The sequence below is a fragment of the Pantherophis guttatus genome, chromosome 11 (genome assembly GCF_059756535.1).
Source record: "Pantherophis guttatus breed Tessera chromosome 11, ASM5975653v1, whole genome shotgun sequence".
NCBI classification, from domain to species: domain Eukaryota; kingdom Metazoa; phylum Chordata; class Lepidosauria; order Squamata; family Colubridae; genus Pantherophis; species Pantherophis guttatus.
Window position 1 is genome coordinate 23,214,700 of NC_142073.1, and position 25,916 is coordinate 23,240,615.

The window sequence follows — 25,916 nt, forward strand, 5'->3', positions numbered from 1 at the left end:
CCATCCATCTTCTATCTATCTATCTATCAATCATCTATCTATCTATCTATCTATCTATCTATCTATCTATCTATCTACCTACCTACCTACCTACCTATCTATCATCTATCTATCTATCTATCATCTATCTAGCTAATCTATCTAATCTATCTAGCTATCATCTATCTAATCTATTTTATCTATCCATCCACTCCCCCTCTATTTAACTCTCATCTATCTATCATTATCCTCTCTCTCTTCTGTCCATCCATCCATCCATCCATCCATTTTCTTTCTTTATTTCTATCTATCTATCTATCTATCTATCTATCTATTATTATTATTATTATCCTTTCTCTCCCTCTTCTGTCCATCCATCCACCTATCTTCTTTCTATTTATCTATCTATCTATCATCTATCTATTATCTTTCTCTCTCTCTAATCTATCTATCTATCTATCTATCTATCTATCTATCTATCTATCTATCTATCTATCTAATCTCTCTATCTCTATATCTAATCTCTCTCTCTCTCTCTCTCTCTCTCTCTCTATTTATCTTATCTGTCATCTAATATAGCCACCCATCTCACAAGTGACTCTGGCCGTAGCTGGACTGCTTTCCTATTCTCTTAATGATGTGTGTCCACCTTACTGGTGCCCAGGTCTCAGCCATCCTTTGCCAAGTTGGTGTCTCTTCTTGTCTGTGCCACCGGAGAATTCCAGTACGCAATTTATATTCCAGACTCCCAAGATGGCATCAAGTTGGCGAGGGCTGCCTAGAGACGAACTGGCTATAACCACTGGGAATCCTAGCCAGAAGGTAAATTTTGGTTTACCACTGGTTTTCCAACATGTTGAGACGCTGCCTTTGTTCTAAGAACTCCATTTTCTGGAGGTGGAACGTGGTTTATGATTTGCCCTTTCTTCTGTATCAGTTTGTGGGATAGAGAACAAGGCTGTTTGCCCTACACACACAGCAGACCGTTTGGCAACAAACACACAACCTTCCTGTGTCTCAGAAACTGGTCCTCCCTCCCTCCCCCTTTCTCTTTCTCTGAAATAGCTCCCAAATGGTGATGTGTCTGGTGCCAGCCATGTTTGTACAGCAAAGACTTAATTACCATGGAGTGGCTCCGTAAAGCTAACTTTTCAGCGCCAGTTGTGATAGTAACTCTGGAGTTAGAGCCGGCAGTGATAGACTGTGGCTGAAATAGGAAAATTGCGGAGCAAGGATTGTGCAAAATTAACAGGGCGAGAGAAGCAGCGGTGAAGAATCAATTTTCTTGCATTTTAAATTGATAAGATTTCGCTGCTGGGAAAATGCCTGTCTAGAGCGGGAGGGGTGGGTTTTTTTTGGAGCCTAATGCAAATGTGTTATGAGCATCAAAAAATGGCAGGAGGGGCTTTGATTATTTTCTAAATTAAATGTCTTACACTGGCGTGGGCGCATGTTTCTTTTTCATCTGGGACTCTGGATTGTTGAGAAACTGTCTTTTCAATTGTCCCTTGGAAGCTGCCACTATAACCCTCATGATAGGAGAGGGAAGAATTTTCTCCGTGATTTTTATCTGCTTCCTTCTTGGACTTTTTTTTTATTGCGAGGGAGGGGAGGAGGGAGTGTCGAATATAAAGGAGCAGGAAATCGTTTTTTAAGATAAGCTGCTGATTTGGGGAGTGCTGCCAAGATTCATTTACGATATTAGTGTATAAAACACAACTGCAGGAGCTGAATAGATCAAACCGTGATGAATTTGGATATAAAGAGGCCCTCATTTTTAAAATCACCGATGAAGAGGCAACTGCTCATGTGCTGATAGAAAGCAGGATGATGGTGGCTGTTATTAATGGTAACCATTCGATTGGTCTCCTGCATTTTCGTTCATTCGATCCGTCTTGCATTCTCTCATTATTTCCTTAAACAATTTCTCTGTGACCTGTTGTAGGAGGAAAGTCGCTGGGATTAGACTGGGATGGCAAAAAAAAAAATATCAGGAGATTGGGGCACCTTTTCCAACTATTGTAATAGTTTTTTTCTTAAAAGGCAGAGCTTCTGTCTTCCAATAACATTTATTAGTTGGAAAAGCTGCTACCAGACTTCTGAGCCTATGGACTTTTATACCTATTGTGGCCCGCCGGCGGCCAGCAGAGGAGATTCAGACAGTGAGGAGGTTGGGGAGGAATGTTGGGCCAGTCCTGGAGTCTGGAGAAGACTCAGACGATGGCTCTGAGTTGGGGGCAGAGAGGGGGACAAGGCCATCTGGTAGTTCTTTGCTGCCTCCAGAGTCTGACATCAGCGAGGCAGAAGAACAGCGTGAGCCTGTTCCCAGTGTGCGCATGCGCAGAGCTGCCAAGAGACAGGAACAATTAAGAAAACAGGGTCGACTTGGGAGTAAGGCTTGGAGATGATTGGCCCCTCCCATAAGACATAAAAGAGAAGTGAACGGGACGTGAGCTTTTGCAAGAAGCAATTCATTCATCTGGTCAGTAAAAGCTCTGGGAAAGTTCTGTTTGACTCTGTGCTAAGTTTGGCCTTACCCTTCGTGTAGCAATTAGTTCTCTGGCAGCATTCCAAAGGAGGTAAGGTGGGTGTTTGTAAACACTCCCCTGAAAGACTGTTTGAGAAGCCTGTCGGACTGGGAATGACAATAATTCACAGCCATATGAATTAAAGAGGTTTGCCGCAGGGGTAAAAAATTCTGACAGGTTCTGGAGAACCGGTAGCGGAAATGTTGAGTAGTTCGGAGAATCGGCAAATATCACCTTTGCTGGCCCCAGAGTGGGGTGGGAATAGGGGTTTTGCAATATTCTTCCCCCAGGAGTGGGGTGGGAATGGAGATTTTGCAGTATCCTTCCCGTGCCACGCCCACCAAGCCACGCCCACCAAGCCACACCACGCCAACCAAGCCACACCCACAGAACCGGTAGTAAAAAAATTTGAATTTCACCACTGGTTTTCCTGGACTATGTTTGTGCTGTATACTTTCTAAGGAAGCCTAGGTTGGAACAATTCCATTCTCCAGTAGAAAATAAAAATTAAAAGACATAAAATAACACAACTTGGGTAGCGTGTCAGGTGCTAAAATTTTAAATTACGGGCCAAATTTATTTAATTATTTTAAATCTATTTTTAATTGTAATGTTATGTATAAATGTTTTTTTTTAATATACTTTATTAAATTTTGTCATTATAAAAGAAAATGTACAATCTCTATGTCCTTCAGAGGTACAGTGTTTATACAATTTACGGAATCATACGTTAAATAAACTTCATCTTTATCTATTCAATATTCTATACAATATAGCTCGTATTTCGAGTGCATAACAAGTCATATCCTGAAATCATGTTTTTGTCTTATTCTTCAACCAATTGTACCAATTTCCCCATACTTCATAATATTTAGATTTCTCCTCATTATTTATCTCACTTGTCAATTTTGCCATTTCTGCGCACTCTAGGATTTGGTTTATTAGTGTTTCTTCTGAGGGTATGGATTTATTTTTCCAGTATTTTGCAAAAACTAATCTAGCCGCAGTTGTAATCTGGATTATGAGTTGAGTTTTGTTGTTGTTAAAGCCGTCTCCGGTTATACCCAGGAGGAAGATTTCTGGAGATAGAACTATCTCCTGTCCCGTTATTTCACAAAGCCAATATCGAATTTTTGACCAGAACTTTTTGGTCTCTGGACAGGGACCTGTATAAATGTTTTTATTTTGGCTGTTCACCTCCCTGAGTCCGAAAGGAGAAGGGCGGTATAGAAGTTTGAATAATAAGTAAGTAAGTAAGTAAGTAAGTAAATAAATAAATAAAGTAAAGGAAATCTTTTCAGCAGACAGCTCGATTAAGATTCATTCTGGCCTAATTTTATTCTCAAGAATAAAATGGTGCCACGTGAATGGGAGCTGAGCAGCTGGGCCTCCAACCACAGATTTCAAGGCTCCAGCAGTTCTTAACGGGATCAGAGGTGTGTAGAGGTAGCCTTTGTCTTACAACCATTTGCCAGAGTTGCAACGGCACTGAAAAAGTGACTTATGCCCATTTTTCACACGTACCCATTGCAACATCCCCATGGCCATATGATCAACATTCAAATGCTTGGCAATTGACTCATATTTACGACAGTTGCAGTGTCCCGGGGTCATAAGGTGACCAACTTTTTTACAATGAGAAGGAGGACACGTGTGTGTGTGTGTGCCGTGTTGTGTTTCGGTAAGAAGTGGACAAAGCCACTTGCACACGGCGCACTCTCTCAAAACAATTCTCCTGTGCAGAGCGCATGTGTCTCATAATTGCATCTCACCGCACTGAATCGAGCCTTGACGAATCGTCGTGTCAAATACAAATACGTCACATCACATGCAACGGATTGGATCGGCATCGATCGAATATGGAGATTTACAGATTAGTCTTCAAATATCGAAAAGGAGGACATGTAGGAGGACACTTTTCGAGAGAGGACAGAACTTACAAAGGAAGGACTGTCCTCCCTAAAGGAGGACGATTGGTCACCTTATGAGGTCATGGGATGACCTTTAGGGACCTCCTGACAAGCAAAGTCAACAGGGAAAACAGACTCACTTAACAACCGTGTAACTAACTTCACAACTGCAGTGGTTCACGGTACAGCTGTGGCAAGAAAGGCCATAAAATGGGGCCAAACACTTAACAGCTGTCTGTCTTAGCAACAGAAATTGTGGATTCAATTGTGGTCGTAAATTGAGGACTGTCTGTATGTATACAGTTTGTATGTACGTGCATGTACTTATGTGCATGCATGCACACATATTGCTTTGATTGCTTTCGTGTTGTTCATCACGGTGACAAATTGTCTGTGGGCAGAGCTCTTTTGACCATAATGCCATGGAGGCACATCCTGAACAGCGTTGCTGCTGCATTTTGCAAGAGTGGCAAATTTTGTGCATAAACTAGAGTGCGTTGCAGGAATTGTAGCATAAGGCAGTGATGGCTAACCTTTTTGCAGTTGCGTGCCAAAAGCGGGGGGAGCGGGGGGTGGGTCACGCTCGTGCATGCCCACACCCATAATTCAATGCGCCCCCCCATGCATGTGCGAACACCACCACCCCCGCACTTTTGGCATGCGATGGCATGGTGGGCCCGGTAGGCCCGTTTTTTGCCCTCCCCAGGCTCCAGAGGCTTTCTAGGAGCTTGGGGAGGGTGAAAACGGCATTCCCCACCCCCCCAGAGGCCCTCCAGAGGCCGGAAACAGCCCGTTTCCTGACTTCTGGTGAGCCCAGAAGGCCCGAATATCAGTTGGCTGATGTGCGCATGCGTACTGGAGCTGAGCTAGTGCAACGCTCGCTTGCCCACAGATATGGCTCCGTGTGCCACCTGTGGCACGCATGCCATAGGTTCGCCATCACGGGCATAGGGGCTCGCCATGGCAAAGTCCTTTTTTGACCATGAGCGGCCATCAGGGGCTTTCTTCGGCCGGGAAGATAATCCTCCTAACTGCCCACCTTCCAGATTTCGGCTTGCTCAGGATCCGATCTTGATTTATTGGCCCTGCCTAGCTCCCACCTGGTGACAGTGCAGAATCTTTTCTGGCTGAGACACCCAAACGTGTAAATGTTCACTTTGCATAATTTCTTTCGCTGGAAAATAATTTCCAAGCTCCAGAAGCTTCGACTTCAAGCATTTGGGGCAGGGCTCTGGAGCCGCATGTGGCTCTTTCATCCCTCTGCTGCGGCTCCAGTGGTGGGTTCCTCCCGGTTCGGTCTGGTTCGGCCGAGCCGGTAGCAGTGACGATATGATGTCACTGAACCGGTTCTCCTCCCCCCGCCCTCCCACCCCCCCCACGTTATTCTTACCTTTTATTTGGTCCCACCCCCAATCTATTGCTGCCTCCTGAGTCCCAGCTGATGACTAGAGGGAAAAAAACTGTTTAAACTCTTGCCTGGGGCTTCAAAGGGCCGCCCTACAGCTGATCAGTGTTAAAAGCAAACAAATGAGTCGGGTCGTAAGTGCGAGGACCTTCCAGAAATGACTCTGACCAGCTAGCCACCCCCACCTAGTCACATGACCTCCAAGCCACACCCACAAAATAAGCCACGCCCACAGAACCGGTAGTAAAAAAAATTAGAACCCACCCTGTGCGGCTCCCTGTCGCCGGTTGGCTCCCCAATTGATAGGGCTTTTGGTTAGGATAGGTAGAGGAAAAAGGTGGGGGAACCAGACTTCCGGTCAGCTCCAGAAGTGAACGGGGGGGCTTCCGGTTAGGACCTTTGTAGCTCTTTGAGTGTTTAAGGTTGCTGACCCCTGGTTTGGGAGGAAGGAAAAAAAAATCCCATCTGCTCAGTTGTCAGTCTCAAAAGGGAAGGTTCTTGGACTGGCCTTCCGTGTCTTCAGTTGATGTGTTTGTAGGTGTGTGTGTGTGTGTTTGTGTCTGTTTACAGATAGGCTGAAACCAACTCACAAGCGGGAAAGATTTCCGCCCAAGGGCACAGAATACATTCCTTTCCATTTGGGGAGATGGGGGCTGGCTGTGTGGGGCTCCTTCCTCCACCCTGGAGCTGTCTTCCCCCTTCCCACCCTGAGAAAAGCTGATAAGGTTGGCCGTTGCCTTGCAAGGGGGCAATGCCTGCCCCTTTGATAAGGGCTTAGCTGGATGGGGATCCTGATAGAGCTGTTTTTCCAACGACGCCAGGCAAGGGGCACCTGATAAGATCACCGGAGAAAGAGCCAACAAGGGGAATGTTTATGCTTCTTCCGGGGTGGCCAGTGGTGGGACGCAGATAAGATAGCCTCATCTGTCTTTGCTTGGTCTGTCAGGGTTATTTCTTAACCCCGCGGGGCACTGTGGAAAGAGCTTGTCCTGCAAACAATGTAAGAATGTGAAACCCACATAAACACACGGCTTGCTTTTAAGCTGCAGGTGAAAAGGTGCTTCCTGCTTCTAACAACACCGCCGTGTCTGTTCTGTGTTTTTTTTTTCCCTTCCTTTCTTTTTTTTTATAAGCCGTTCATGGATTTGCAGCGAGTTGCTTCGGATGAAGGTTTTAATTTTTTTTTTTTTTTTCGGGCTGGTGAAACTTAATGAGTTAGGCTGTAAAGCTGCACTGGATTATGAATGTTTTAATTTTTGCAGGCCGGCGCAATTTAATGAGCTAGGCAGGAAAAGCCACATTCAACGAAGAGCTGGGAGAAAACAGCAAAATAATATTTGGAGCGATGGTGGATGGTTTGAAAAGAGAAACAAACATAAGCTTGCGAAGAACCAGACCCAGGGGGGGGGGCATGGAAATTGGAATTGTGGTCTTTCCCAGATCGGTTGGAAAATATTTTTGGGAGCCGTTGAAAGGATTGGCCCTTGTCATGTCTTCCCTGCAGAGTTTGCTGGGCGGAAACAGCTAAGGTTTGAAGTGAAGACCCTACAAAGAGAAGGGTTTTAAAAAAAACTTAACCCAAACCATGATGGGCAACCTTGAAATCATCTGTATCCGTTTTGGGGTGGATTACGGAGCTACCCTTGATATGGTTTCTCGCCACTTGGAGACAGGAAGCACAAAACGTAAAGTAAGCAAAGAAACTCCTTGGCACCAAACTCAAGAGAAAATTAAGAGAATGCGGCTTCTGGCATGATCTGCCATCCATGGTGGCCCTGGCCACCCACAGAATCTGAAGTCCGGCCCAGCAGCTTTCAGAAAGTTCCCCATCCCGTCCTGAACCATTTATGTCAAAGTTTCTGAAAAGCAGGACATCCTAAAACAGGGGTCTCCAACCTTGGCAACTTTAAGCCTGGAGGACTTCAACTCCCAGAATTCCCCAGCCAGCTGGGTGTTGAAGTCCTCCAGGCTTAAAGTTGCCAAGGTTGGAGACCCCTGCCCTAAAACATTCTCCTTTTCACTGTGATAAGGATGGCTCATGCGGTAAAGCTAACCGAGCTTTGTGTCTCCTGACTGGGAAGCCGAGAAGTCTTGGTTACCACCTTTAAAGCGCTCCATGGCATAGGACCTAGTTATCTTTGAGACCGCCTGCTGCTACCGACGACCTCCCATCGACCCGTGCGCTCCCACAGAGAGGGCCTCCTCGGGGTGCCATCAGCCAAACAATGTAGGCTGGTGACCCCCAGGGGGAGGGCCTTCTCTGTGGGGGCACCTACCCTATGGAATCAGCTGCCCCCAGAGATAAGGAGAATCTAAGACCTCCGTGCCTTCCGCCGTGCCCTTAAAACTTTCCTTTTCCAACAAGCCGGGCTGGCCTAACAAATCCTTTTAAATGATTTTAAATGATTTTAAATTTGTTTGTCTTTTTAAATTTTGGGCCAAATTGAGATATTTCCTTTTAATTTGTTCTTAATTTATTATGTATTTATGTGTTTTTACTTGGCTGTACACCGCCCTGAGTCCCTAGGGAGAAGGGCGGTATATAAATTTGAAGTAAAATAAAAAATAAAAAAAAAATAAAGGCTCTTGTTAATGCTTTATCGCAATTCTCACCGTCAAAATTCAATAGGAAAAGGGAAGGGGGAAAAAAAACTCCTTGCAATTTCACCAAGATGTCTTAGGCAGCAGATAGCTCTAATAAATCTAAATCACCGCGATCATAATTCATCAGCCCTTGGACTGGGCTATAAATTCTTCTTTAATTTAGTGTGAATCACCTCCAGCTTTTCCATTTTTAAAAATTATTATTATTATTCATTTGCAAGAGGCAGGGATGTGCAGTCAAAAAAAGTGTGCAAGGGAAGTCCTGCCTGTGGTGTGACCCACATAAAAAAAGGGGATGGATTCAGTTGCTCGGATATGTGTACTATCCTGATTTTTTTTTTTTTAATTTCATCCTTGCAAACATTCCCCCCCACCCCACCCAGAGGTGAAATCCAGCAGGTTCTGGAGAACCAGTAGTGGACATTTTGAGTAGTTCGGAGAACTGGCAAATACCACCTCTGGCTGGTGGTAATGGGAGTGGGGTGGGAATGGAGATTTTGCAATATCCTTCCCCCAGGAGTGGAGAGGGAATGGGGATTTTGCAGTATCCTTTCCCTGGAGTGGGGTGGGAATGGAGATTTTGCAATATCCTTCCCCCAGGAGTGGAGAGGGAATGGGGATTTTGCAGTATCCTTTCCCTGGAGTGGGGTGGGAATGGAGATTTTGCAATATCCTTCCCCAGGAGTGGAGAGGGAATGGGGATTTTGCAGTATCCTTTCCCTGGAGTGGGGTGGGAATGGAGATTTTGCAATATCCTTCCCCAGGAGTGGAGAGGGAATGGGGATTTTGCAGTATCCTTTCCCTGGAGTGGGGTGGGAATGGAGATTTTGCAATATCCTTCCCCCAGGAGTGGGGAGGGAATGGGGATTTTGCAGTATCCTTTCCCTGGAGTGGGGTGGGAATGGAGATTTTGCAATATCCTTCCCACAGGAGTGGGGAGGGAATGGGGATTTTGCAGTATCCTTCCTCAGGAGTCGGGAGGGAATGGGGATTTTGCTGTATCCATTCCCCAGGAGTGGGGAGGGAATGGGGATTTTGCTGTATCCATTCCCCCAGGAATGGGGAGGGAATGGAGATTTTGCAAAATCCTTCCCCTGCCACGCCCACCAAGCCACGCCCACAGAGCTTAATGGGGATTCACAAAGCACATTGAACAGGTGTTCGACTATAAGTGGAATTTCTTAGGCTCAGCAACGTTAAAATGGGTGGACTACGAAAATATATGAAAGCATACTTCTAGGATACTTCTAGTGTATATTTCTAGGATTCTATGCTTTTAATGTTGTTTGCATGAAATTTCCTGCGCTGGCTTTGTGGAGAACATTGACCTTTCTTGCTTTAGTGTTACGTGTTTAATTTTAAGCTGCCCCTGAGCATTTCTGCCTTTTAACACAATTCTAGAAAGAGTACAGGTAGTCCTCGACTTACGACCGCAATTCAGCCCAACATTTATGTTCTTAAAGTGAAACGTTGCCACAGTTGTAAGTTAGTAACCTGGTTGTTAAGTGAATCTGGCTCCCCCATTGATTTTGGTTGTCAGAAGGTCGCAAAAAGGGGATTGTGTGACCCCGGGACACAGCAAGCGTCATAAATATGAGCCAGTGGCCAATCAACTGAATTTGGATCACATGATCCTGAGGATGCAGCGAAGGTTGTAACTGTGGAAAAACAGTCCTAAGTCACTTTTTTCACTGCCGTAGTAAGTTTGAACAGTCACTATACAAACTGGTGTAAGTCGAGGACTACTTGTATAAATAAGGGAAACAAATAAATGAAAGTAACAGCCAGGATGATTAATCTACCTACTGTACATCAAACAACGGTAACCACAAGGCAAACATCAAGAAAAGAAACGCCAGAGGAATAAAATTGTGCAAGACACAAACATCCTCTTACATATCTTGGTTCATTTCACCAAGGCTTGGGTAAGGTGTGGTTCTGATGAATTTGCAGCATAATAGCCCTTAGACTTATATACCGCTTCACAGTGCTTTCCAGCCCTCTCTAAGCGGTTTACAGAGTCAGCCTATTTCCCCCCTACAATCTGGGTCCTCATTTTACCCACCTCGGAAGGACGGAAGGCTGAGTCAACCTTGAGCAGGTCAGGATCGAACTGCTGGCAGGGGGCAGAATTATCCTGCAATACTACATTCTTAACCACTGCGCATCATGGATGGATGGATTAACCACTATGCCCTTAGATAGATGTAGAGCTGGATGGGTGGATGGATGGATGGATGGATGGATGGATGGATGGATGGATGGATAGATAGATAGATAGATAGATAGATAGATAGATAGATAGATAGATAGATAGATAGATAGATAGATAGATAGATAGATATAATAAATAGACAGATATAGAGATAGATATTAATAGCAATACCACTTAGACTTATATACGGCTTCGCAGTGCTTTTAGAGCCCCCTCTAAGCAGTTTACAGAGTCAGCCTCTTGCCCCCAACAATCTGGATCCTCATTTTACCCACCTCGGAAGGATGGAAGGATGGGCCAACCTTGAGCTGGTCAGGATTGAACTCTTGGCAATGGGCAGAGTTTATCCTGCAATACTGCATTCTTAACCACTATGCCACCACGGCTCTTAGATAGATGTAGGGAGGCAGGGATGGATGGATGGATGAAGGGGTAGATAGATAGATAGATAGATAGATAGATAGATAGATAGATAGATAGATAGATGATAGATAGATATAATAAATAGACAGACAGAGATAGAGATAGATAGCAATAGCAATAGGACTTAGACATATACCGCTTCACAGTGCTTTAAGTGCTCTAAGCGGTTTACAAAGTCAGCCTCTGCCCCCAACAATCTGGGTCCTCATTTTACCCATTTGCCGCAATTGTTTAGTGAATCTGCTCCTTGACGTCGCTTGCCGGAAGCCAGTCGGGAAGGTTACAAATGGCGACCACATGATCTCGAGTTGCCAAGCATCCAAATTTTGAGCTCATGACTCTGGGGATGCTGCCTTGGTCCTAAGTCATAAGTCACTTTTTTCAGTGCCGTTGTAACTTCAAACGGTCACTAAACAAACGCTTTTAAGCTGTGGATTACCTGTAATTGTAATACATAAACTACCATTGTTCTGTTGGGAGACTCTGCAACTTTCTGGACACAGCAAGGCTCCAGCTGGGCTGGGCTGTGGGTCAGTGGTGAAATTCAATTTTTTTTACTACCGGTTCTGTGGGCGTGGCTTGGTGGGCGTGGCTTGGTGGGCATGGCAGGGGAAGGATACTGCAAAATCCCCATTCCCTCCCCACTCCTGGGGAAGGATACTGCAAAATCCCCATTCCCTCCCCACTCCTGGGGAAGGATATTGCAAAATCTCCATTCCCACCCCACTCTGGGGCCAGCCAGAGGTGGTATTTGCTGGTTCTCCGAACTGCTCAAAATTTCTGCTACCGGTTCTCCAGAACCTGTCAGAACCTGCTGGATTTCACCCCTGCTGTAGATGGAGGTGGCACCCAGAATCATCCAAGAGAGAGAGGGACAGGATGGCTCCCCCTGATTCTGAAAACCGTTCGCTTTTTTGGGGAGAAAAGAGGGACAGACGATGGGCACGAGACAGCCAGGAGCCATGGATGCATGCAAGCAAGGTTGTGGACTTCAAAGTGAGAAATGTTGAGTTTCCCAGGCAACCCTTGCTAGGACCCTGGCCCTGGCCAATGAAGGGACTCAACTGATACGCTGTGCCCAAAGAAATCCAATTTTGACTTCAAGCGATGGCCTGGGTTCACCCAACTTGCTAATCGATGGGTGGGTCCCATGGTCTTCTCAACTATAAAGCAGCGTTTCTCAAGCTTGGCAACTTAAAAAGGAATGGACTTCAACCCCCTCCTTCCCCATCTTCTCCTCCTTCTCCTCTTCCTCCTCCTCCTCCTCTTCCTCCTTTCCCCTGCCGCCTCCTCCTCCTTCCTCCATCTTCTTCTCCTCCTCCTCCCCCTCCCCCTCCTCCCCCCTCCTCCTTCCTCTTCTTCCTTCCTCCTCCTCCTCCTTCCCATCTTCTCCTCCTCCTCTTCCTCCTCTTCCTTTTTCTCCTCCTTTCTCCTCTTCCACTTCCTCCTTTCCCCCGCCTCCTCCTCCTCCTTCCCCTCCTCCTCCTCCTTCTCCTCCTCTTCCTCCTTTCCCCGCCTCCTCCTCCTTTTTCCCCCATCTTCTCCTCCTCCTTCTCCTTCCCATCTTCTCCTCCTCCTCTTCCTCCTCTTCCTCTTTCTCCTCCTTTCTCCTCTTCCACTTCCTCCTTTCCCCCGCCTCCTCCTCCTCCTTCCCCTCCTCCTCCTCCTTCTCCTCCTCTTCCTCCTTTCCCCGCCTCCTCCTCCTTTTTCCCCCATCTTCTCCTCCTCCTTCTCCTTCCCATCTTCTCCTCCTCCTCTTCCTCCTCTTCCTCTTTCTCCTCCTTTCTCCTCCTTTCTCCTCTTTCGCTTCCTCCTCCTCCTCTTCCTCCTTTCCCCTGCCTCCTCCTCCTCTTTCCCCCATCTTCTCCTCCTCCTTCTCCTTCCCCCTTCCCCTTCAGGGCAGGTTTTCAACCACAAGTGTCTTAGCCACGGTGTGGGCCTTGGCCATACATATATCTTTTTGCAAGGATTCCTATAGAGAGAGAGAGAGAGTTCAGCAACATTGCTCTGGAATCCTTATAAAAAGACGCTCCTTTCCCGTTCATCCTCCGAAGGACAATATCTGCAGCCCCTTCCTCTTCAGGGTTTTCCTGTCGTCTGATCAGCCCAGATGGACTGAGACAGTTGTGACATGACCCAGAGAATCTTGACGTAGAAGGCCTCGGGGGGCCAACCTTTTACTTGGTGCCAAAATCCCAATTAGAGCATCCTCCACAGATGGCTGTTTAGTCTCGGCTTCGACAGGAAAGAAGAAGAGGCCGCATCACCCTGGATTCACTGAGGAGCTGCTCTTCCTGTTAGGATGTTTTTCTTAAGATTCAGTTCCTGTAACCGAGATCCATTCTTCCATGTCCTGAATTTGGGGACAATAGAAAACAGATCCTGACCTTGAACAGCTCAGAAGAGCTACGAAGGCTCCCACTGCCTTTTCTCCACGCCCTGTTCAGTTTCTCCACGTAAGGCTTTGTGTTTCATCCCTGGTCATCTTCATTCCTCATTTTAATCTCTCTAAATACTGATTAAAACCTGGAGCTCTAAGTGGGTACTCATCAGTGCTGGGCTGCTGCCGGTTCAGACCGGTTCGGACAAATCAGTAGTTGCAACCTGCGGGTGCCACCCAGATGCAATCCCGTCCTATATCGTGGTGTTTTTGACATCACATGCATGCACGTGTGCAAATTGCCGTGTTTTGTGATGCCACATGCATGTGTGGATGGCACGCGCGCACTCACATTTCCGGTGCTGGGTGAACTGGTTGTTACAATATGTGACGCCCACCTCTGGTACTCATGGTGGGATCTGATCAATGGAGAATTAGTGGAATGATTCCATGATTCCATGACGTAAGATCTACATTCCTTGTACAGCCCCAAATTTACTTTCTTAGCAATCTTCTCACACTCCTGGTTCCTTGTCTATTTGTGATCAGAGAAACTGAATACATAATACAGAATTACAGGGACCTTGGAGGTTATTTAGTCCAACCCGCTCTGCCCATAGTAGGAGATCCTGTACTATTCTGGACAAATGGCTGCCCAATCGCTTCTTGAAAACCTCCAATGATGGAGTGCCCACAACTTCTGGAAGTCAGTGGTTCCACTGATTAAACGTTCTCACCACCAGAAAATTTCTCCTTACTTCTTGGTTGATTGCATCTCTCTTTAATGATCTTCCACCTGTTACTTCTTGTCCTGCCTTCAGGTGCTTTGGAGAATAGGTTGTCAGCCCCTTAAATATGGAAAGACTGCTAGTCCTTCTTTTCATTATACTAGACATACCCAGTTCTGTCAGATGTTCATCATGTGATTTAATCTCCAGATCACTAAACATATTTGTCGCTCTTCTCTGCACTCTTTCTAAGGCATTTTTTTGGTGTCATGTTGACTAGAACTGGACACATTTTTCTTACTGTGGTCCAGTACTGAGATCATTAAGCCAATGGTTATAAGCAGTGATAGGATTCAGCCAGTTCGCACCTATTCGGGAGAACCGGTTGTTAACTTTCTAAGCAGTTCGGAGAACCAGTTGTTGGAAGAAATCTTATTTTGGTTTTTTTCCACTTTACAGGGCTAATCCTGTAAGGAAGGCAGGAAGGAAACATTCTGGTGGTGTTTCTAGCCTAATCTTTATTGCCCTGCTTACAGAAACTGCCTCTCTGGTTAACCCTTATTACATTGTAACAGCGAAGGTGAAGCGCCCTTCGACGTGAGTGATGTTGAGTTGGCCACACCCTCACGTTCACATGACCACTGAGCCACACCTACCCAGCTGGTCATTAGGGCAGAGAACCGGTTGTTAAATTATTTGAATCCCACCACTGATTATAAGTCAAGGACTAACTGTATAGTTGTTCTCTCTCCTGCATTGAGCAGACCACCTCTAGAATATTGTAGCTGGTTTTGGGATTGTGTGTTAACAGTCCCAAAACCAAGGCCTAACAAACAGGAACATGTCCAGAGAAGGGCAGCTCAAAAATAAGAGAAGGATGTGGGGGGATGTAGTAGTTCTTCAAGTTTGGCTGAAGGGCTGGCATGGAGAAGAGCAGCCACATCTATTTGACACAGTTCCAGAAGACCAGAAACAATGGTTTTAAAGCAGGGCTCTCCAAACTTGTCAACTTTTAAAACTTGTGGATTTCCTCTTCCAGAATTCCTCAGCCAGCCATGTTGGGCGTTGAACTCTGCAAGTCTTAAAGTTGCCAAGTTCGGAAACCCCTGGTTCAAACATTTTATTTTTTTTATTTTATTTTATTTCGAATTTATATACCGCACCTTCTCCCAAGGGATTCAGGGTGGTGTACAGCCAGATAAAAACATACAATACAAACATTAAAAACAATTAAAAATATATATATTAATTTGGCCCCAGTTTAAAATGACAAACCAATTAAAAATTTAAAATTTAAAAATATGTTAAGCCAGCCCGGCTTGTTGAAAAAAGAAAGTTTTAAGGGCATGGCGAAAGGCACCAAGGTCTTGGATTCTCCTTATCTCTGGGGGCAGCTGATTCCATAGGGTAGGTGCCCCCACAGAGAAGGCCCTCCCCCTGGGGGTCACCAGCCTACATTGTCTGGCTGATGGCACCCCGAGGAGGCCCTCTCTGTGGGAGCGCACGGGTCGATGGGAGGTCGTTGGTAGCAGCAGGCGGTCTCGAAGATAACTAGGTCCTATGCCATGGAGCGCTTTAAAGGTGGTAACCAACACCTTGAAGCGCACCCGGAAGACAACTGGGAGCCAGTGCAGCTCGCGCAGAAGCGGTGTTATGTGGGAGTGCCATGCAGCTCCCGTAATTACCCACGTGGCCGCATTCTGGACCAGTTGGAGCCTCTGGGTGCTCTTCAAGGGGAGCCCCATGTAGAGAGCGTTGCATTAGTCCAGTAGTCCAACATTGGTGGGACTTCAAGAAGAATAGAATGGGACAGACTTTCATGGAACCTGGTGGCTTAACTTCCCTTAAATTGTTTTAAACAGAGTCTGTTTGAAAACTGTGGTTTTGGCAGCTAGCAATCTCCATAGTAGGAGATTCCTGCACAGATGGGAGGTTAGATGAAATGATCTAAAACTTCCTCTCCTCCAGAGTGATTCTCTGATTTAGTGCTTTGGAGGTTTCACCAAGTTAATTGAACCTTTCTCTTTTTTTTAATTGGAGAGAAAGCGAGCAAATATCAGCTGATTGCAGGGGACACAGAAGCTTCTGTTCAGATTCCTACTTTCCTAGGTAGAAAAACTGGTTTTACCAGCCCTTAGACAGCCAATCAGGGTCATCAGGAAGCACCTGGATCATTTAATGCTATCGGCACTTGTCAAATATGTGTGTGATCTCCTTGTGGGACTTTCATGAACACCAAAATGGGCCTGTTAAATTGCTATCCGTACGAGACCAGCCTCCCTTCATTCCTTCCCCGTTTAGTCTGCAATTTTTTGCTTTCTATTGGAGATTTTCTTATTTTTCTTCGGGCAATCTTGTAAGTGAGGATTAAGACTCGAAGTGCTGTGTTCGACATCCTTGCCTGGTGATGGTGGGCGCTGAGTCCAGAAAGGTTTTGGCATCCACCGAAATCCCCCAATTCATCCAACCTTTTGGACTGAACATACCTTCTCCTTGCCGTGACTGTACATGTAGTCCTTGACTTACAACAGTTTGCTTAGTGACTGTTCAAAGTTAAAACAGCACTGAAAAGAGTGACTTGTGGCCATTTCCCACACTGCAGCATCCCCATGGTCATGTGATCAAAATTCAGACGCTTGGCAACTGACTCCTATTTATGACGGTTGCAGCGTCTGGGGATCATGTGTTCATATTTTGTGACCTTCTGACAAGCAAAGGTCAGAAGGGGGAAGCCAGATTCACTTAACAGCCATGTTACTAATGTCAACTCGCAAAACATCCCTGGCCTGCTCTCGAGTTGCCATAGGCAAGGGCGATGGGAAAACGGCGAAGCAGCATGGCAGCCAAAAACAAAAGCGCATTCCAGACATATCTCTCTCAAGGCTGTCTCCCAGGGTTACCCACAGCAGCCAGAGGGGAGTGATTTCTACAACCCGCAAAATTGTTCCATTGGCAAACGTGACTGATGATACGCCCTGGGGGGAGGGGGGAAACAGGGTCAAGTGTGGGCCGTAAATTACATAGGGTCAGAGTTGGCTTCACTTGGTACGTGCCAACATGAAGCTCCTAATAAATAACTTTATTTCTTTTGGAGCTTGGCTCGAGGCTCATGATTTAATTAGGGCATCCTCGGAACCCTGACAGCAAGCCAGCTCTGACCCCACATAATTTATGGCCCAGACTTGACCCTGTTTCTGCCCACCCCCCAGGGCATGTCATCAGTCACATTCACCAACGGAGCAATTTCGCAGGTTATGCCTTATCAACTGCAGTGATTCACTTAACAACTCTGGCAAGAAAGGTCATAAAATGGGGCAAAACTCAACAAATGTCTCACTTAGCAACAGAAACCTTGGGCTCAATTGAGGTCGTAAGTCGAGGACTACCTGTACTTGGGTTGTCACTGACATGCCTCTGCTTTACAGCTTTAACTTTTATCATTTGGGTTTTCACTTGAAAGAACTGTGCACAAACTCCTAAGTTATGAAAGCTTTCCTGAAATATATTTTTAAGACCAAAGCGATGGAATAGAATTAATTGGCAATGAGTAGATAGAGATTGGGGAAAGAAATTGGAGTTTTTGGGTGGGGTGTAGAATCAAAAGCAGACTATAGGTAGTCCTTGACTTCCATTTGGTGATTGTTCAAAGCTACAGCAGCACTGGAAAAAGTGACTTATGACTGGGTTTCATACTTATGACCACTGCAGCATTCCCATAGTCACATGATCAAAATTCAGACGCTTGCAACCAAGCCAACAATTCATTTGCAATTCAGCATACAGAGTTATTTGCTGCAAATCATGAACAGCCAGAAAATCGTCTGATCTTTTTCTACACAGATTTAAGGCAATTGTTTCTTGGTAAAGAGAGATCATTTTAACCTCTTGGATCGTTATTGTCAGAATGGAGAACTCGCTGCAGCCAACTCGCCACGGGACAATTGAACAATTCAATTCAATTATTGAAAATAAATTTTCAAAACCATTTTAAGTTTTGTCATTCTGTCCCTCCTTTTTCATCTTTTCTGTAATGGTTCTGTTCTACCGTTTCTTTGATATTAGTGTAACTTGTCCCGCGGCGAGTTGGCAGTGGCGAGTTAGTCGTAGCGAGTTGGACGTGGCGAATTGTCCTAAACTCCATTCTTGTATGTATAAATTTGTGTCTTTCCTCTTGACATTGTAGAACAGGGGTGTCAAACTCATGGCCCGCGGGCCAGATCCAGCCCACGGGGTGCTTAGATCTGGCCCATGGGGCCGCCCTAGAAACAGCGAAGGACTGGCCCGCGGTGTCTCTGCCAGCAAAAACGGAGCTCGTGAGAACTGTGGGAGGCCCTCCTGAGCTCTATTTTCACTTGCAGAGGGTTGCAGGAGGCAGTCACAGCCAAAAACGGAGCTCGTGAGGACTGCGGGAAGCCCCCCCAAGCTCCGTTTTCGCTGGCAGAGGGTTGCAGGAGGGAGTCACAGCCGAAAACGGAGCTTGTGAGGACTGTGGGAAGCCCTCCCAAGCTCCGTTTTCTCTGGCAGAGGATTGCAGGAGGCCGTCGCAGCCGAAAACGGAGCTCGGGAGCCCATTTTCGCTGGCAGAGCACTCGGGCTTCCACAGGCGCCCCCGACATGAGTGACATTGAGCTGGCCACGCCCACCCCAGCCCCCATGAGGCCAAACACAACCCTGATGCGGCCCTCAATGAAATCGAGTTTGACACCCCTGTTGTAGAGTCCCCGGTATGGATTTCTATTTCATTCTACATATTTGAAGCGCTAACTGTGGAGGGTTGAAGCCGCCATATGATGCTGAGCGTTTGTGTGAGTGAGTGCGAGGTGTGAAGAATTGCCAGGCGATGTTGCAAATCTTTCTCACATTTTGGTGTGCCTTCCCAGGGTAAGGAAGCTTAGTGTGAATAAAAGATGTTGACACTGATCAGGAGCGTTCTCAGGGGCGAAGTGAAGAAATTGTCTGGGCGGGGAGGGAGTTCAAGTATCGCCCTGGAGACCGGGGTTGCTGTGAAAGCTCTTCTCCATGGAATAAACTTCACTGTTTCATAATTTCCATCATTTTCCACTCAGGGATTCTGATTTTAGTCTCCTTTTTCTTCAGCCCTGCTTGCTTTCCCTCTCCTTTTCTTTGCATCCTGCTGTTGTGACCAGGTAGTGATTACCAAACACAATTCAGTCCTCAACAAACTTATTTTATTAAAACAGCTGAGAATTAATTCATTCTCAGCTTAGTCCAAAACAAAATTCTTCATAAGCAGTCCGTCGGCCTTATCACCAACCTTTGATGTCTTTGGCAACCTGCCAAAGGCTTTTCTTGGCAAAAAAGTTCAAGAGACGCTGACAAGAAGCACTGGAATCAACGTTGCTTTTCTACAAAGAACCCAATGGCTCGTTGCTGCTCTTTTAAGCCTTATATGGGCGGGGCCAATCATTTCCTGGCATTTCTCCTGAGTCGTCCCTTTTGCTTTAGCTGCTCTTGCTTTCTGGCAGCTCTGCGCATGCGTGCACTAGGAACAGGGTCCTCCTGTTCCTCTGCCTCTCTGCTGTCCAACTCTGGAGGCTCCGGAGTCCACGCATCGCTCCCAGATGGCCCTGGCCCCATCTCTGCCTCCGATGCAGAGCCCTCACCGGGCCCTTCCCCAGACTCCAGGACTGGCCCATTGTCCTCCCCAGCCTCCTCACTGTCCGACTCCGCTGCCAGATCCGCAGGCTGCTAGTGGACCACAACACCTGCTTTGTCGGCTGGAAAAGTCAAAATTGACCCAGTGAAAGCCAGCGCTGAACACTCAGCCCTGAATGTAACAGATTCTGCAGGATCCAATCTGAGTCCATCATCGGGATCAGAGGTTTAAGTCTTCTAAGCTTTTGGATTCGTGCTGGAGCCCATCCTTAGGGAGCTTCTCTCTACCAGAATGTGTGCTTTGGGCTATTTTATGCATGATATAGCAAAGCACACATTGGTGTGGTGTGCGGTGGCCTAGAGGTGGAGCTCTCGCCTCACAGTCAGGAGGCTGTGAGTTCAATCCTAGATAGAGGCAGATATTTCTCTCTCTGGGCACACTGAGAATTTATCTGCTGAACAAAACTCCACATTGGCAACAGGAAGGGCATCTGGCCATTACAACACTCTGTTAACTCCATTCAGTTGCCCAGACTCCACTTTGTAGGGATTATGGGGTCATAAGAAGAAGAAGAAGAAGAAGAAGAGGAAAGAAGGAAGAAAGCAAAGCACACATTCTGGTAGAGGAAAGTTCCAGCACGAATCCAACAGCTCAGAAGACAAAACGTCTGGTCCCGGTGACCAACCCAGATTGAATCTTGCAACATTATCCTGGGTTACGTATATTCGCCTTCATTCATAATAGATTCTCTTTCATGGACCTGTAAGACAATTGTGATTTGTTTCAGACAGACCTCGACTTTAACCATTCATTTAGTGGTCATTCAAAGTTGCAAAAGCACTGAAAAATGTGGTTTGTCCTCACACTTATGACCGTTGCTGCATTCCCCCAGGCACATGATCAAAGCTCAGGTGCTTATAATTTCCAACAGTTGCAGCATCCCAGGTTGTGTGGCCCATATCTGCGACCTTCCCAGCCAGCTTCCGATAAACAAAGTCAATGGAAGAAGCCAGATTCGCTTAGCGACCGCATGGTTCACTTAACAATTACAGTGATTCATTTAACAACTGTGGCCAAAAAGGTCATAAAATCAGGCACAGTTTGCTTAACCATCACCTTGCTTAGCCACAGAAAGTCTGGGTCTAATTGTCATTGGAAGTTGAAGATTTAGATGACTTGTATGTCAGCAGTAACTTTCCTTCATAAAGGTGAAGTTGAAAAAAATTAATTGAAGTATTTCCCTCCATTTGAAACAACAAGTCCCTTCCAGATTCTGTTCTGTTCTATTCTATTCTATTCTATTTTCTATTCTATTCTATTCTATTCTATTTTCTATTCTATTCTATTCTATTCTATTCTATTCTATTCTATTCTCTATTCTATTCTCTATTCTATTCTATTCTATTCTATCCTATTCCTGCTCCTACTCCTACTCCTACTCCTACTCCTATTTCTATTTCTATTTCTATTTCTATTTCTATTCATTCCACTCCACTCCACTCTAGTCCATGAGAGAAGCAACCTGGAATTAAGGAGAAACTTCCTAACAGTGAGGACAATTAACCAGTGGAACGGAAGCTGCCTTCAGAAGTTGTGGGTGTTTTATCACTGGAGGTTTTTAAGAAGAGACTGGACAGCCACTTGTGTCAAATTGTATAGGCTATAGTAAAGTAGGTCTCCTGCTTGAACAGGGGGTTGGACTAGAAGACCTCCAAGGTCCCTTCTATTCTATTCTATTCTATTCTATTCTACTCTACTCTACTCTACTCTACTCTACTCTACTCTACTCTACTCTACTCTACTCTACTCTACTCTACTCTATTCTATTCTATTCTATTCTATTCTATTCTATTCTACTCCACTCCACTCCACTCCACTCCACTTCATTCCACTCCACTCCATGAGAAAAACAACCTGGAATTAAGGAGAAACTTCCTAACAGTGAGGACAATTCACCTGTGGAACAGCTGGTCTCCAGAAGTTGTGAGCGCTCCATCACTGGAAGTTTTAAAGAAGAGACTGGACAGTCACTTGTCTGAAATGATATACATGTAGGATCTCCTGCTCAAGCAGAGGGGTAGACTAGAAGACCTCCAAGGTCCCTTCCAGCTCATTCTATTTTAAATTCTAAAAAAAAACCCCAAACCCCGTGGTCTCAATGGCTGGGAAGGCACGAAGATGCTATTATGCAAAGAACATGATGCCAGTTGTGAGAGGAAGACATTTAATCTCCCAGGTCTGCCCACTAGCCAGCCTTCAGGATGCGGCCGGTCGAGAGTCAGCAGTAACGTTCAGACAGGCATCCCAGAGCTTAGCAATGCAAAGCAGCTATTATGGGATGCCTTGCCCAAGGGCTTCCTTTTGCAATGCTTTCGCTGACATCAGTGGGTTAGTGTGGCGCTCGGAGGGGGTGCAGACACAGCAAGGTGGGGAGGGAAGGGTGACGGGTGCTTCCTGTCCCCGGGGGGTGGGGGGGCAGCTAGTCGTGGCAGGCTTAGCTGCCGACTCAGCTGCAGCTCAGGCGGGGGGGCCAAGCCGGAATCATCCTTTCTTCCTTTCATGTCAAATTTACAACTGGAGTTTATTTTTAGTAGCAGAAAAAAGGAGATAAGAGGAGCCAGGAAACGGTTGTGACTAAAAAAGGCAGTCCCTGATGGAGTTTGGGAAATATTACGGATTGTGGGACAAGCAGGGAGGGGATTGCAACCCAGCTCGGTCCCAGACCCCTAAAAAAGTCAGTTAGAGGTATCGTGCACAATACTGGAAAAATGAAGATATACTGCGAGATGAAGAGGTCGTTGAGAAGGTGCTAGATTGTGCAGAAATGGAGAGATTGACATTGAAAATTAAACCGAAAGAAGATGTAGAATATTATCAAGCATGGAATCTATTTTCCTAGCGGTTGGAAAAAAAAGAGTGGAGATTAAGAATGTAAAATTGTATGGTTAAGCAAACTAAATACCCAGACAACACGAGGTTTATTAAGCACCAAGAAATGTATTTAATAGAAAATCAATAAAAGAACATTTTTAAAACAAAAAAAGGTAGTCCCCAGCTTACAACAGTTCATTTAGTAACCGTTTGAAGTTGCACCGGCACTGAAAAAAGAGGACTTAGGACCATTTTTCACACTTATGACCGTTGCAGCACCCCCTGGACCCCTTATTTACATTCGGAGGCTTGACAACTGATTCACATTTATGACGGTTGCAGTATCCCGGGGTGATGTGATCTCCTTTTGCAAGGAACGTTGACGGGGAACGCAGATTCGCTTAACAACGGTGCTACTAAATTAAGAACTGCGGTGATTCACTTAACAACGGAGGCAGGGAAGGTTGTAACAGGCGGGAAAACTCCCTTAACAAGTATCTCACTTAGCAATTTAAATTTTGGGCTCAGTTGTAGTCGTACATCAAGGACTACCTGTACAGCTGGAGATTATTTTTAGTAGCAAAGGAGGAGGAGGAGGAGGAGGAGGAGGAGGAGGAAGGAAGAAGGAGGAAGAAGGAGAAGGAGAAGAAAGAAGAAGAAGAGGAAGAGGAAGAGGAAGAAGAAGAAGTTGTAGTCGTATATCGAGGACTACCTGTACAGCTGGAGATTATTTTTAGTAGCAAAGGAGGAGGAGGAGGAGGAGGAGGAAGAAGGAAGAAGGAGGAAGAAGGAGAAGAAAGAAGAGGAAGAGGAAGAGGAAGAGGAAGAGGAAGAAGAAGAAGTTGTAGTCGTACATCGAGGACTACTTGTACAGCTGGAGATTATTTTTAGTAGCAAAGGAGGAGGAGGAGGAGGAGGAAGAAGAAGGAAGAAGGAGAAGAAAGAAGAAGAAGAGGAAGAGGAAGAGGAAGAGGAAGAAGAAGAAGTTGTAGTCGTACATCGAGGACTACTTGTACAGCTGGAGATTATTTTTAGTAGCAAAGAAGGAGGAGGAGGAGGAGGAGGAGAAGGAGAAGGAGAAGATGATGATAACAGGAGCCAGGAAATGGTTGTGAATAAAAGGACAGTCCCTGCTGGAGTTTGGGAAATTAAATTACAGATTGTGAGGCCGGTGGGGAGGCTGGCATTGCAACCCAGCCCAGTCCCTCCATTGCCAGGTCAGAGATATGGTGGGAAGATATTTTGGGCAGCAGGAATGACCCACTTCCCACCCATCCCTGGCCTTGGCCGTTAAGAACAGAGGTGCCTACAAACTTTTGGGAGGATGTTCTCCAAATGGAACAAAAACAGACTGAAGGGCCAGGAGGTATTAACAACAAACCACCTGAGCTCCTTTTACATGCAAACTCTGCATTTTTACTACTTATTTTTAAATGCCGGAGGCTGGGTGGATACAATCATACACTGCTAGCAAAACAAGCCTGGTATCGGGCAGAGAAAAGCAGTTTGAGCAGCACCAGCGAGTCCCTCTGGATGTGGCAGCCTGCATCAAGTTAGCCAAAACAGGACTTAAGTGGGCACCCAGCACTCTGTAAAGCCTCCACTTAGGACAGGCACAATAAAAAGAGGCATGTTTTCATTTGTTTCATGTACCAATATGTTACGGGGACAGGGGGGGGATATATTCCCTCCCCTGTAGTACATTTACTACATCCAGCATCTTTTAACATTTGACCCATCTGCATTATCTTTATTTGCCCCGACTGCGATTTAAATAAAAAAAAAAAAGTCCAGGATAATCAAAGTGGAGTGGCCAAACCAGGTAATTAGGCAGGGATGTCAACATGAGGAAACTCGTAGTACGTGTTAGCCTCCTGCGCATGTCGGCTCTTGGGATTTAATTAACCAGCCAAGTCAAATTAGTAGGCATATAATAAGCTCTCTTCTGTTGGCTCGTCAAGGAGCCGCGACTCCCTCGTCTATTGGCAGGTGCCCTCGCTTTGATGCAAAAACATCTGGCTTTCTCCAGCGTTGTTTGCAAGGTGGCGATCCGTCTCCGGAGGCCTCCGCTTCTGAAGCCCTGCTTTGCGTCGTCGTTGCAGAGCGAGGAAAAGAACTGAGGAGGTCCTCCTCCTAAGTTTATCCTGGTCAGATAGAATAAGGCGACACGGAAGGCAACTTTAGAAGCTGGCTCGAAGGGTAGGTGTGCGAGTCGTCTTCTCTTCCTTAAAAAAAGCAAAAAGCCGCCTCTCTCTCCTCTTTTGTTCTTGGAGCCAGCTGTGGGAGCTTCTCTTTATGAATGACAGAGCCGAAGCGCCCGCTGAGTTAAACGCCAGACGGTTCCATTCCTTCACACCCATACCAGGCACCTAGGATTCTCCTGAATGGTTGAGTCGGGAGGGTGGGGGTGGGGTGGGGGGTGAGGGATGGAAGAGGGGGAGGAGGGAGGGGAGGAAGAGAGGGGTGGAGGGTGGGGGGGGGGCCAGACGAGCGCGAGAAAGATGTCACCCTCTCTAATCTATCTGTCATTTTTATTTTTCAGCGCCCAGCCAGAAAAATCCCCGGCTTCCCCATCCGACTAGAACAATGCTGGAGGGCAGGCGAGGTGGCGTGCCAGCCCGAGTCTGAGAACAGGTGAACGACGGGCGAAGAGGAGGGCAGGGCGAGGTTGGCGCTGCCCTAGACGCTGCCCTAGAGGAAGCCAGCTTGGAGGGGGGGAAGAAGAAAAAGAGGCGTGGAAGAGTTGAACCCTTGGCAGGCAGGCCGGCGGCTGAAGCCATGGCTACCAATTTCAGCGACATCGTCAAGCAAGGCTACGTGAAGATGAAGAGCAGGAAACTTGGGGTAAGTGGCAGCCGGTGTGGCAGGGCCTCTCTCTCTCCCGTGGGCAGGTCGGGGTCTCGGGTGAGATGCTGGCAGGGGCGAAGGGCAAGGGGAGAGGGGGAGCCACCGAATTTGCACAGGGAAGGAGGGGAGCAGCTCTTGATTCTCAGAGCCTCCCTCCTAGACATACCCTTGTTTCTCCCCTCCCCCCCAAGTCTGCCAGAGGTGGGGGTGGAGGGTGGCTGGAATTGCGGGGGTCCCTTCTGGCATTGCTGCATAAAGGCTGAGCATCTCTCCAGGCAAACCTCTTGTTTCTATGGGGGGGTGGGGGAGATGCCGATTGCTGATTGGTACAGCTCCTTCTTTTTTCTTTTTTTTAATAACGCTTTTTAATGGAGGATCCCTCGGTGTGTGGTTGTATCTGTGTGTCCTT

The 25,916-nt window shown here is 46.4% G+C and overlaps 2 protein-coding genes across 3 annotated transcripts in view; both read left to right on the plus strand.

Moving 5' to 3' along the window:
* CCDC102A (coiled-coil domain containing 102A) overlaps positions 1-25,327 on the plus strand; it is a 119,690-nt gene extending 94,363 nt beyond the window's left edge. Inside the window, exon 9 of the mRNA XM_087877010.1 lies at positions 25,203-25,327. Within this exon, the coding sequence (XP_087733136.1) occupies positions 25,203-25,242 (40 nt within the window). The 3' untranslated portion in view covers positions 25,243-25,327. The remainder of the gene's footprint in view (positions 1-25,202) is intronic.
* Positions 25,328-25,367: 40 nt separating this feature from the next.
* Positions 25,368-25,916, plus strand: part of DOK4 (docking protein 4) — a 56,649-nt gene continuing 56,100 nt past the window's right edge. For both annotated transcript variants that reach the window (XM_060681539.2, XM_034425524.3), the window contains exon 1: positions 25,368-25,504. In XM_060681539.2, the coding sequence (XP_060537522.1) occupies positions 25,439-25,504 (66 nt within the window). In that variant the 5' untranslated portion in view covers positions 25,368-25,438. The remainder of the gene's footprint in view (positions 25,505-25,916) is intronic.